Source organism: Barbus barbus, assembly GCF_936440315.1.
Source record: "Barbus barbus genome assembly, chromosome: 28".
Lineage (NCBI taxonomy): Eukaryota > Metazoa > Chordata > Actinopteri > Cypriniformes > Cyprinidae > Barbus > Barbus barbus.
Window position 1 is genome coordinate 26,207,405 of NC_136756.1, and position 13,362 is coordinate 26,220,766.

General features: G+C 36.0%; 2 protein-coding genes across 3 annotated transcripts in view; both read right to left on the reverse strand.

The window, feature by feature from the left end:
• LOC306848441 (FYVE, RhoGEF and PH domain-containing protein 1-like) overlaps positions 1–3,883 on the reverse strand; it is a 48,327-nt gene extending 44,444 nt beyond the window's left edge. The window contains exon 1 of the mRNA XM_079382990.1: positions 2,977–3,883. Coding sequence (XP_079239116.1) covers positions 2,977–3,124 — 148 coding nt within the window. The 5' untranslated portion in view covers positions 3,125–3,883. The remainder of the gene's footprint in view (positions 1–2,976) is intronic.
• Positions 3,884–4,548: 665 nt separating this feature from the next.
• Positions 4,549–11,232, reverse strand: LOC306847813 (uncharacterized protein). Of its 2 annotated transcripts, none has more exons than XM_079381987.1 (9): positions 11,176–11,232; positions 9,823–9,996; positions 9,575–9,732; positions 8,588–8,786; positions 7,740–7,836; positions 7,449–7,620; positions 7,215–7,364; positions 6,473–6,594; positions 4,549–5,507 (listed from the first exon to the last, which is right to left on the reverse strand). In XM_079381987.1, the coding sequence occupies exons 2-9, from the start codon at positions 9,933–9,935 to the stop codon at positions 5,442–5,444; spliced, it is 1,077 nt and encodes a 358-aa protein (XP_079238113.1). In that variant the 5' UTR covers positions 9,936–9,996; positions 11,176–11,232; the 3' UTR covers positions 4,549–5,441. The 2 variants fall into 2 exon arrangements, with proteins under 2 accessions (XP_079238113.1, XP_079238114.1); XM_079381988.1 differs by lacking the exon at positions 11,176–11,232 and adding an exon at positions 10,794–10,957 and having other exon boundaries at positions 5,207–5,507.
• Positions 11,233–13,362: the final 2,130 nt, after the last annotated feature.

Below are 13,362 nucleotides of genomic sequence, written 5' to 3' on the forward strand. Positions count from 1 at the left end.
TTTCATGTCCATTGATGATAATTGCTTTTACTTGCAATTAGTGAATACATACAATAATCTCACATATATTTTATGCATGCTGTTATTCAGTTTGCCTTAAATTTTGCAATGTTCACTTGTTGATTTGAGTGAGTCTTGTTAAAATCAAGATGATCTATATTAAATATATTTCTACAATCTAAATAGCCCAGAAAAAATAGACAGTTTAAAAGTCAAACAAGAAAATATTTCATTTTATTCTTTCAGATAAATGAAATATTGCTCACAAAAATTGTGTCAACTAACTAAACACGCCCTTAAAGCTAAAAAATAAAGTGGTTAGTTTTTCTTCAGTGGACATTTTGAGCACAAGGAGTATATTAATTTCCTATCAACTATGTTGGGTATACATTGATATATAGTTTGCAATATTTTGATGATTTAAATATTACAATTTGAGGTTAACCTGATTAAGAACATAACATTTGGTAGCACATTGACTTTTTTTCCATACTATGGAAGTCAGTGGCTACCAGCAACTGGTTGGTTACCGGCTATCTTCTTTTTGTGTTTTTGTATTATTGAGGGTGAACTATCCCTTTAAAACCACCATACAGACCTGTGAACAACTTGATTTTCACCACAGGAGCTCTTTAAGGCTAATAGATTGAGCAAACGCCACGAGTTATTAAAGAAGACCTTCACCGAGTCTGACTCTTCATGTGTTTGGCCTTCCAGTGCATCAAACACCACTGACACGTTTCTGAAAGCCGCTAGCAAGTTGGTGGTCAGCACAGATGCGAACCACTGAACTGAACTGAACTCCAGACGCATTTAATTGGATTTCACAGTGCAGTGCTTGAGTAAATATCCCAAACTGACAGACCCTCAAGTAACCACACTCTCGAGTACAAACAAGGCAGCGTAGCACCAACAAGAAACCCCGGTCAGGCTTCAAGGACTTCCGCTGTTGCCTTATCAGCAAGTGAGCAGCGGAGCATGTGAATATCATTACATGCACAACGAACATCTGACGAACTGCATCACCAACACATGTTTACCTACATACATTACTGTGGCTGCTGCAAACTGGAATATATTGCACTGTATTATCAAGATACACACTCTTTATACAGGAGTATTATCTCCTTTTAAATGGGAATCACCTGAAAATGTCACTCTAAACATAGGGCATTGATTTAGTGACATGCCGTCCTCTGAGACAAACGTGCGGTGGCAGGATAATACATTATGCCACTTTGACTGATGACCTCGTCTTCAGACACATCCATTCAGAGCACAGTTGCTTCTGTGCTGTGTAGGATAAATAAGACGAATGCTGATTTCTTTTGGTAATCATTAAAATGAGCTTGGCCTCCCCTTAATCTAGTATAAGAGTGATTTTTCTGGGACTCGTACAAGCGCAATATGCTAAACACAAGGACTGGAGTGGTGGCATTTTTCTAGTCTTAAAGACATCCGGAGTCAAAGCGCGCTCTCAGAGAGAAAAACATCAAGCATTCCAAGTATTTAACATCTATGTCTACGTTTACATCAACACATGTGTTACTTTAAATGAAGCTTTTATCCAAAGCAGTTTACAGGGTCACATTTACTCTATGCAAACATTACTTATGTCTGTTGTTAACATTATCATGATATAGCTGGGTTGTCATGCGACTGAGTTGTCCTTTATTGGTCTGAAGTGCTGGGGTAACAATTGTAGCAAAAATGTAGCAAATAAGGTTCTGTTCTGTCCTTCTGGAATCACAAGAGGTTGAGGGTCTTTCTCAAGGACACAACGGTCACAGTTAACGGATCTACCCTTGTGGGGTTTGAACCTGCAAGCTTTGGTTTACCAGATCCTTAGCTACATGATATACTGTATGGGTCAATGATGTTTGTTTCTGTAGTCCAGACCTATTGAATTACTAAAAAAAGCCAATTAATACAAAAAATGACTCTAATGCACCTTTTCTATGATAAACGTTTTCCATTTCTGTCCTTTTGATATTTTTCAGCAGCTTTAAAGTAAAAAATGTCAAGGTGACGTGACCATCCAGAGATTATAAATAGAACAAAATCTCATTCAAATAAAATTCTTGTTAAAAGAAATGTTAGGCATAATATTCCATTTAGTAAATTATTACTTGTAAAAAAAAAAAAAGAAGAAAAAAAGAAAAGCTAGGTAAATCAGCATAAAAGTTCAAAAAAAGTAAAATTGTTAAATATGACCATTTTTTTAATTACTATTTTAAAATGTTTTCATTTCTTTAAAACAAAAATCTAAGAAAATAGGTTAAAATTGAAATTAAAACTGTAATATTTCACAATATTACTTATAATAATAAACTTATAACAATATTTTACAGTATTTTAATCAAATAATGTAGCCTTGGTGAGCATAAGACTTGAAAAAAATAAATCTTACTCCCAGTTGAGCAAATTTGATTTCAAATATTAATACTATAATAAAGACTTCATCCAATTTAAAATCAGAGGCATAACCAACATGCAGGAAGCCATTGTGTTGTCATGTGACAATAAAACCATCCAAACATGACTATGCTATTAAAAATATCATATTTTGACCTTTTTAATGAAAAGTCGTGTTCGGGTCCAATGCAGTAATCTTGAAGAAAAATTTAAAATATTTTAAGAAAATATATTTGAAACGGTGGTTACATCATTTGTCATTTTAGAGAGTTATTAATTCACATTTTATGTCGAAAATAAGCATAAACTTTTCAACATTAACATTTTAAATACTTTTCCCATAAGTTGGAACATTACATTTTTTTTTAATTTTACAAAAATCTTCCTTCCTATCATGCTTGTTTGTCACTGACACATCTGCATTTGCATACATCAATGTCACCTCTGTTATTTGTAATGATGCTTTGGCAGAACTGCATGCGAAACGCTGAAACTGAAAAGAAATGGAAATGGCACACACACACGTCAGAGCATCTAGCCTTAAATCAGCTCCAGACTCACCTGATCTGCGCAGGGCAGGCTGTGGACTGGATAAACCGCTGCTGATGTGGTATGAGAAGCGCATGCTTTTGAACTGGCTGGAATAGGAGGATGAATTGTGCGGACTGGAGCTGATGAGATGCGCGCTTTTGGGTCGATTCAACTGCATCCCTGCCTGGGAAACCCTCACGCAGGCATACAGCACACAAGATGCGGACGATTTCCAGGGAACGGGCTTTATAATCCAGGTCCAGATATAAAAGCTGAATCTTCAAAACAGTCCAGGTGCAAAACCTCTTGCGTCCCGAGGTCGTCCTCCTCTTGTAGATGCTGAAAAGGGTGAATCAGGCGGATCGATCCCCCCTGATCAGCCGGTGGACAGTAAATCCGAACAGAAACAGCCATCAACGATCAGTTTAATCAGAACCACATACAAGTCCAAGCAATTGTGATTGAAAGAACTCCCAACGCGCAACGACCTTTATGAAAACCAATCATCTTCTTATGGCATTTGCAGTAGTGTTGCGGTCACAGGATGTACAGAAGCAACGAATAACGTTATAAATCCACAACAGAAGATCGTAACATTATAACATGACGTTTCCAAAGCAAAAGAGCTTCGAAGGACCACATTGGTTCTTCTGTTAGAGACACTCGCGTTTTAAAACGAACTTTCCCATTTCATATTTCCTAAACTTCTTGTTCGGCGCCGCATACTGTCGATATTATTCCGACGGTTTCCTCTCGGTATAACCGTATCCAAAAATATGCACACTCAGCTGCTTCAAACACCATCCACATTCGCCGTTTGAAAACTCCTCCGGCTGTCGGCGTGTATTTAAGCGGGATTCCCAAACAAAACAAACGTTACAATGTCGCAACGTTCCATTGTTAGAATGTTGCAATGTTACAATTCCTGTCGCTCCACCGGTCGCTTGTCTGTTCTTTTGTGGGACTCGACAACGCCAAAGTGTGTTAAACTGAAAACCTCCTCCTCCTCCTCCTCCTCCAGGACATATGAAACCGAGCTTCAACCCCCCTCCATCTCTCTTCTCCTCTTTTCCCAAAGTCTGTTTCTCATTTTTTTTCTCCCTCTCTCTTTTTCTTTTCCTAAGGGTCTGTGCTTGAAATCTAATGCAAAGGAAAAACTTCCAAAGGACTTGAACGTTCCCCCATTCCTGAAAATAAACCCCCGTGTGTACTAATCGGGGAGATCGTTCATATTTCATAAATTAAACATTTACACCCCATAAAAATATGTGGACTTTGGAAGAGAGCTTAAGTGGTTGTAAACATGGACTCGTCCCATTTGACCTACATTGCACCAGTAGCTGAAGTTGAGAAGGCTTCAGAGGGAGGAGGGGGGAAAAAACAACTGAACTTTTAACCAGTTTTGAATTTGGGTGGATATAATTGGCTGTATTATAGGTTAATACCACTCATATCCATAAAACCCTTAATAGCCAATGATAAATGCATAGTTTTAAGTGACATTAATTTTAGCTCCATTTAAGATCTTAATAATCAAAACCACAACATATCCATATCATAATACAAATTAAAGGAAGTAAAGCCTTTTTTTCTTCTTTTTTGGTTTGTGAAATTTATTGAGAAAATGTGCTTAATTTGTCATAAAAATTGTGTTATACGGCAAAAATAAATAAATGCTGGCCCTAATAATAGATGTCAATTCCTGTAAGCAATAAATTTTCAACTTTATTAATTTAATAATTTATGATCTCTGACAGGTTTTGTGAGATTAACCCGGCTTTTTGCCTTTCTGTCAGCAGTGTGAACCTTCTGAGTGTGTTTTCCCATAAATGAACATGTTATGGGTGGAAAGGGCGCCATCAAATTCAGCAGTGTTTATATAAGTTGAGTTCGTACAGGCTGAGTCAGTAGATTCTGTCCAGCTGCAGGACTGGAACTCTTCACACGTCTCTCTATGCAATACATTTTTTGCATGTTTATCACTGCTTAATCACTGGAGGTATAATGACATACAGACCATTCTAAATCTATTCCTGCATCGGTCATATATAGTACAGAATTCAATCCACTTTTAACTTAAAAAGAGCAAAAAGGACCTGCCCACCACTAACTACTGTGATGACAGTATTTGACTAAGGAAGGTGTTTTGAGCTTTTTCTATAACTGCTGGTGTCAATTACACAGGTTGACCATTAGATGTCAGTCTTGCTTATAAAGTCAGATACACAAATAACCTGCTGTGCTTGTAGTAAAGGGCAAGGGGTTTACACTACAGTTGTTACACTGGAATTTATTTATTGGTTATGTAAAAACAACACATCTGGAAAAAAAAAAAAAAAATGTTTAAAGATTAAAAAGCGTACACTGAAAATGGATAAAATGTCTGTGATCTTGCATCTTTCAGAGGTTTTAGATCTCTCTTGTGATCCGGCACCTCTGTTATTCACTGGATCAGATCTTTAGATGGCGATCAAAGCTTTTTCTGATATTCTGCATCAGTCCTTCACTCTGCTAACTTCTGGACCACACAAAGATTTCCGACTTCTCAGGCTATACCTCGGCTGTTGGGGAAACAATGAGAATACATTAGCATACAGACATTTTCAATCAAAATACAGCTGGAAAACACATGCCATGGGGTTTTTTGCAATAAACATCTATAATTACTTTGCTAGAAATGGATAAATATTATTGAAAAAAAGTGCTAGAAATGTCTGTATATAGCTGTGAATTCAGAAACTTCAAAAATGACTGAACGAGTGGGAGGGGATCAGGTGATTTGTGGAAAAAAAGGCCTAAATATGATCTAATTTGATGATGCAGTGTTTAAAAAAATTCATCATGTACAGATTTTTCCACTAAATAATACTAAATTTAGTAGATTTTCATTTATATATCAGCTTTAAAGCACTTATCATAACAAAATCAAATGTCAAAAGGTTCATCTGCAAAAGAGTGGAAAAACATGTTCAAACACTTACATAAACGAGGTTTATAAATAAGCTTTATTCACAAAATCTGCAATTGTCTGTCACTCTACAGATGTAGTAAAACACCCAGAGATGTAGCAGAAAACAACTGGCTCATGTTTGCATTTTCTTTTATCACTGGCTGTAATTCTTCCCTTGAAATCAGGATTAGATGTTCAACAGTCAACTCCACAAAATCAATAAGAAACAAGTATTGGATTTCGTTCAGTAAATATGATGCAGTGTGGTAATTTGTGTGAGGAACAAATTGAAATTAAAGTTATTTTCTAATAATCTTCCTGGAATGTAACCACATTAGCGCATAATTAGATTGTCCTTTCAAGATGTAAATTCATAGTCCATAAAGGAAAAATCTAAAATGAAAATGCATCAATGTCAATATCCAGGGTCAACATCAAGTTCACTGTACTATGAAACACATTCAAATGCAAATGATTAAATAAGCTTCTTAAATTATTTACTAAGAATCTTCCTGGAAAGGAACCACTTCATAAAAACATTCCAATCAAATTAAAACATATATTAATGTACAGCACCTCACTGTCATCCACCAGCACACTGTACACTGTGACAGAAGACGTCCGTGAACGAGACCCTGACGTGCGCCGCTGACGTCTCTTCGGGGCTTCTGAGGTGCTCCGTGTCTCATAATGTCTGGCTGATGACAATATCAATTTACATTGGAAACAGGATGTTAGTTCAGCAAATTAGAACACTAACTTAAATATGACTGTAAACGGTTTGTATTACATAATGAACTACGTATCTTTCATGAAACAAATTTAAATCATCATTTGTGACCTTGGGCCACAAAACCAGTCATAAGGGTCACTTTTTTTTTTATTTGAGCTGAATAAATAAGCTTTCCATTGATGTATGGTTTGTTATGATAGGACAATATTTGGCTGAGATACAACTATTTGAAAATCTGGAATCAAAAAAAAATAATCTAAATATTGAGAAAATCATCTTTAAAGTTGTCTAAATTAAGTTCTTAGCAATGCATATTACTAATCAAAAATGAAGTTTTGATATATTTACGGTAGGAAATATTAACAAAATATCTTCATGGAACATTAACTTTGCTTAATATCCTAATGATTTTTGGCTAATTTTTTCGATAATTTTGACCCATACAATATATTGTTGGCTATTGCTACAAATATACCCCAGCGACTTATGACTGGTTTTGTGCTCCAGGGTCACATTTGAGCTCAGGACACCTTCTGAAACATGCAGTTTGATTAAAATGTCAGCTCTTTCAGAAGCAGCGCTTACTTTCTGGAGACGCAGAGAATGTGGACAGGGCCGCATTCACGACGCCAGAGGGATGCAGAACAACTAAACTGTCATCTCTCTCTTCCCACTTGCTCTGCCAATGTTTTTGTCTGGACCTCTTCCATTCATCCACAGATGCCGAGAGACATTCTAGAAGGTATCGTAAGAAAGATCAAGAACAAATTCTGGAACTAAAGCCTTTAACTGTCAAGGTACCTGCTCTCTTGGAGATACCTGCTTTTTGCAAGGCCTGCTGAAGATCAGAGCGAGTCTCTTTGAGCTCCTTCAGAATTTCAAGACTCTCTCGGCTGATATTGCGGTAGCGCAGAGCGAAGTAAAGCAGAACAAGGCAGCCAATTAGAACCATGGATTTTCTTAGAAGACCAACTAAAAAGGCGATTTTCTCCTATGCAAAAGAGAAAAAATTGCAATAAAACCATGATTGACAGTATGCAGATTTTGCATAAATTCCACACTTTAAACCTAGACAACACAGACCACGTCGGTATTATGCAGTAGTCTTACCATCTGTTGAAAACCATGGTCCTCGTTTTCCAACACCGTCTTACAGATCATTCTTTCGAGGTATATATTCAACGCCACAAGTCCAAAAAGGAAAAATCTAAAATGAAACATGATGCATCAATGTCAGTCAAAATTTAACAAATATTTAAATAATTGAATATTTAAACCATTATAAACATTTAAAACATTAACTTAGATTCGATTTTAAAAGCGTCTAAACTGGCTTTTTCTAAATTTGCATGTTTGACTTCAGACAAATTAATATGCACACATGATGCCTACTATGAAACTCAAACTTCAAAATTTAAATTAAATTAATTAAAAATTTGTTTCTAAAATGTCTTTTCAAATTTGTGCAAGTTTCTAATGTCAGATAGATGAATAAATTTCAACATATGCACACGATGAAACTTAAGAAATTGAAATTAAAAATAAGCTTTTAAAATGGCTTTTTCCAAATTTGTGCAAGTTTCTGATGTAAGGCACATGCATAAATTTGAACAAATGAACACTTATGCATACTCTGAGGTGGGAAAATTAGTCCAACCAGTGCTTTTTCTGACTGTGTGTAGCACCTACAACTCTGCATATGATCATTTCACAAAATAATACAGGCTGTTATTAAAGGATAGGACAGTTAAAAACAATACTGATTTAACAAAACCTGGAACCTGAGACCAAAAGAGGTGCCAGTTCTCATGCAAAGAAGAGGTTTACACAGAACCATTATTAAAAAAACTGCAGTAAAACCAAAAAAACAAATGAGGGGATAAATAAAAAGATTTACTTATTTCTACAGCATCATCTATTCTAGAAGCACTGCACTGGCCAATCAGGTTTATACTCACCTTGCTCCAGCTGTGCGCCGGACAGAAGTCAGAAGGAAAGAGGCGCCAAAGCCCAGGGCGTTGTAGAAGAGGGAACTAAACGTGTGCGTTTCAGACATAATGAAGCTCTGGAGGAAAGCTACACGGTTAAAGATTTCTGCAAATGCCACCTGCTGCTCCTGTGCAGAATGCCTCATCTCCGCAAACACAGCTCTCAGGCCTGAAACATTTTAGCTCGGTGTGGATCGCAGCACACAAGCAAAGAATGAGGTAAAAGACAAGACATTTCGAGGTCAAGCACATACTTCAGTTTGATTGGCATTGATTGCCTCATCTCTACGACATGCAAAAAATAAGACATTTCTGTCAGGCTGAAATTATCTACAAAACAGTCTGAATGGAGTCTGCATGTTAAGTGGTTAAGAGTGAATTAATTCCAGAATAAATTTAACTGCAGATACTTGCAAGAACTGACATAAGTTTAAGAGTCAGCGATGACCTGAGAATCTAAATAAGAGAGAGGAGGATTGTGACATCTCAACCTGACCTTTGACCTTTACACCTTGGAGCTGTAATTACAAAGGATGTATAATATATCGGTAGCATATTGGTTATTGGCAAATATTACACATTTTTTAATACTGAATATTTCAGTGTGCGTGCTCATTTCTCCAAATATTACATTTAAATTACCTCTGCTATAATTTAATACTCATTTAAAGTTAAACATTAAAAAATTAATAACACTGTAAAATATAATTGTATTAAAACTCAAAATTATCCATTTTTTGTACTGTACATTATAATGCGATGCCTAAATTAGCAAGCCTATAAAATGTAATTACATTTTATATAATTTGATTTTCTTATTTTACCATGACCTATTCTTATTTTAAATAAATGTATATTTTATCATTTTATTGCTAAAACTTTCACTATTGGTGATTCTAAACCAGATATCATACTTCCATAAGCATATTTCCTTCTATTTTATGTATTGGCTATCACCTTGAGTGGAGTCCAGCAGGGTGCTCTTGAGTTCCTCTCCATTGCGAAGGATGCTCTCCTGGGATTTCAGCGCAGCACTTTGGGCCACGACCAGATCTTCTGCCATCCTCTGGGTGGAGTCCAACTGCTCCGCAACCCCTGCTGAACTCTCAGTCAACCTGAAACACAGATGAACAATGGCTCACATTAATAATTTATGCACATAAATACCTTTCATATTCAAAACATGCATCTAGGGACCTTTGTACCGGTGAATGGTGTTCTCAGCTCTTTGTTGCCAGCGCTCACTCTGCAAGTAATGACATATACTGTGTGCATGGGTAAAAAACTCAGTGTAGGTGTTGAAGGCCACAGGATCCATGTCTTGGGTGCAGGTTTTGACATCACTATCTTCAGGACACTCTGGGAAACTACGACCTGACCTGCAATAAATGATAAGACAGAGACAGAAGACAGGGAATATTTAACGTTGAATGAAGTCAAAACACTGTGGCTAAACTAGTGGTTCTCATCTGGTTTGTTCATTGACAGCAGGAAAAAAAAAAAAAAAGTTTGAAATGCAATTAATAAAAAATAATGTTAATGAAAATAAAATGCAAATAATGCATTTTTAATATACTGGATAAAATGAAGCCATATGAACATATTAAGCCATATTAATCATGGATTTGTTAATATAGACACTTGCGGTTGCTTCAAATAAAATAAAAACACAGATACATAGAACGATAGATGGATGGACCACTGGTCTAAACTGTAGTGAAACATCTTTCCTACTGAGGAAAACCTGCTCATGCTGCATTCACGTGCTATCGGAATTATCGTAAAAACGGTCTGTTAGGGTCGCCGTAAACCACTGAAGACCAGCGAACTTTAAGCTGGTTCCGCCTGTTTTTCAGCTGATTCCAGTAAAATGAGCGGTTGACCTTTGCAGGTGGCAGTGTGTGAAGGACAAGGCGATCTTGCTCTGCACATCATCACTGAAGTCTTTGCAGCTCGACTGTATTTTCTCCAGCGCTCGAGACCAGCACTCGCCATAACGCGGCTGCTGCGCCAGTTCACGCGCTCGCTGCAGTTCAACGCGGCCCTTGTCCTCCAAACTTCTGTCGCTACTCACGGCACAGACAACAACAGAGATGGCCAAAAATACCGTGGCCCACATTGCAGAACGCGAGGAGTTGTTGGACACACGACAGAAGTGGTTTAAAAACATGCAAACCTTCAATCAATATTAAATGACTAATAGGAAAACCCAAAGGCTTCACACGACGCACCGCGTTCAGTTCAATTTGAGTGATTAATCGCCATGAACGGCAGTGGTTCCGCCTACAGGCTGGAGAATAAGTGAATGTGGCCTGTGGTTTACTTGTGTGGTTTCGCATTAGTCCACGCGATGTTGTGGAGTAGGCTACATTCAATACGCGCACAATCAAATCCACTGAAGTATGCTGTATGCTTTGCATTATGTTTAAAGTTCAGACCTTGATACACACCACAATAATTAATTTCCAGAAATCAGTTTCCTTCCATGTCTTAGGTTTTCAGAAAGGTTTCTTACAAATACGCTACCATTTAAAAGTAATGTTTTAGTATATGCTCACCAATTTATTTGATCAAAAATATAGTTTCAGCATCATTACTCCAGTCTTTAGAGTCACGTGATCCTTCAGAATCATTCTAATATGCTGATTTGAGCGGTTATTATTATTTGAAAACAGTTGTCCAGCTTCATATATTTTTTATATATTTCTTTTAATGTATCACATTTTAATTAATGCATCATTGCTAAATAAAAATAGGCCTATTAATTAATTTAATCTTCATTCATTCTTCTTAATCCTCTCTCTGTGTGTGTGTATATATATATATATATATATATATATATATATATATATACACAAATTACATTTCCTTCTTAGTACCAGGAATGAAACTACCAACAGTTGTCAACACATTTAAACAATTTTTTTTGCTATATATATATATATATATAGCCTATATATAGCCAAAAAAAATGTGTTTAAATTTGTTGACAACTGTTGGTAGTTTCATCCTGGTACTAAGAAGGAAATTTAATTTGTAGCACTGCATGCACGGTTATCAACATGCTGATCATCTTAAAATGGACAAATATATGCTGTTTAATAGGCCTTGTCGAGATATATCACTCTGTCACTACTATTTTGTGTCTTACAGACAGGGTCTGAAATTAAGCAGTGCTTGGTGCAAAAATGCTATCAAAAGCGACTAAAATGCCTCAGATTTAAAATATGGGGCTGTGAAATGTCCCAGTAGAGCATTCATCTGTTTATTTTTATCTGTTATCTAACCTTTTACATATTTCATTATATACTATTCTAAGCCTATCTAGTGATGGGTTTAGTATGGATTTAGTGCCTCTCAATAAATTGTAGCTGTCAGATTTATTCTGTTTTTGCTGTGTCAGATACGAGTGTTGTTGAATAACCAAGCAAGTGTTTTTTGATTGCAGGAGGACGGGAGACTAAAATAAGCTCAGCTGAATGTAAGGAAACATTCTCAAGATCTCCAATCAAATCTCACCACGTAAAATCTAATATGGATGGGACAATTATTTAAAATTCTTATGGCAGAGGTTTTCATGATATAATTTGCATCAAAGTCCCTTTAAGAGTCTTTGATTTGCATTTGATGTTGATTCAGTTTTAAAGGTAATGGTTACATGTGCATTTCTTTAAGTGTCGTTCTTTTTGTTGACGTCCCCTAACAGTACTCTTATTTCTTTTTCTTTCTTTTTATTACCTCATTGCATTCATCTGTCGAAAGAGGAAGTTGGAAAAAAAATTATTAGAAACGTCAACCTTGCAAACATCACCCCACAACACTTGTTGATTGCTCACAGCTGGACCGATGAAAATGTCAATGTCAAGCAAAATGTGCAATTGAAGAAAGTTAAAATTGCACAACATATGAATTTCACTGGCATGAAGAGCCTTATTCTTGCTGGCTTAGGTTTGTAATTTCGTTCAACTGAAAAAACAAACAAACAAGCAAATCGGCATCAAAAATGGATTTAAAAAGCAAAGTGTCATATGCTTTTTTAAAATGCAGTTTAAAAGGCATTTTTTTTAAATATTAAAACAATGTGCAGGATAATTGCTGTATTTGCAATGTTTTTAACTTTTAAGACTTATAAAATATATGTGACCCCGGACCATAAAACCAATCATAAGGGTACATTTTTTGAAATTGAGATTTATCCATCATCTGAAAGCTGAATAAATAAGATTTCCATATGGTTTGATAGGACAATATTTAGATACAACTATTTGAAAATTTGAAATCTGAGGGTGCAAAAAAAAAAAGAAAATCTAAATATTTTAAAGTTCTTAGCAATGCATATTTCTAATAAAAAATAAGTTTTAATATATTTACGGTGGGAAATGTACTAAATATTTTCATGGAACTAGAACATGATCTTTACTTTCTAGCCTAATGATTTTTTTTGACATAAAAGATATGTGAATTAAACAGAACTGTAAACAGAGTCATTTTTGTTCATTAAAATGTATTTTTGTGACTCTCCTAGTCTCTCATATATATTGTGCAGACCTGTTTGAAAGGGGTGTTTATAAATTGTACTAATCTACACATTTATCACAAGGCAAAAATATCTGAAAGCACATTGAAAAACTTGACATGGATTTTATCGCAGATTGAAATAATACAGTTAGGCACTATTATTGTGGTGTGCAATGCAGCTTTCCTCGCCCTGGACGTTGTTCCCCTCTCTGGTTAGCCACTGCTCA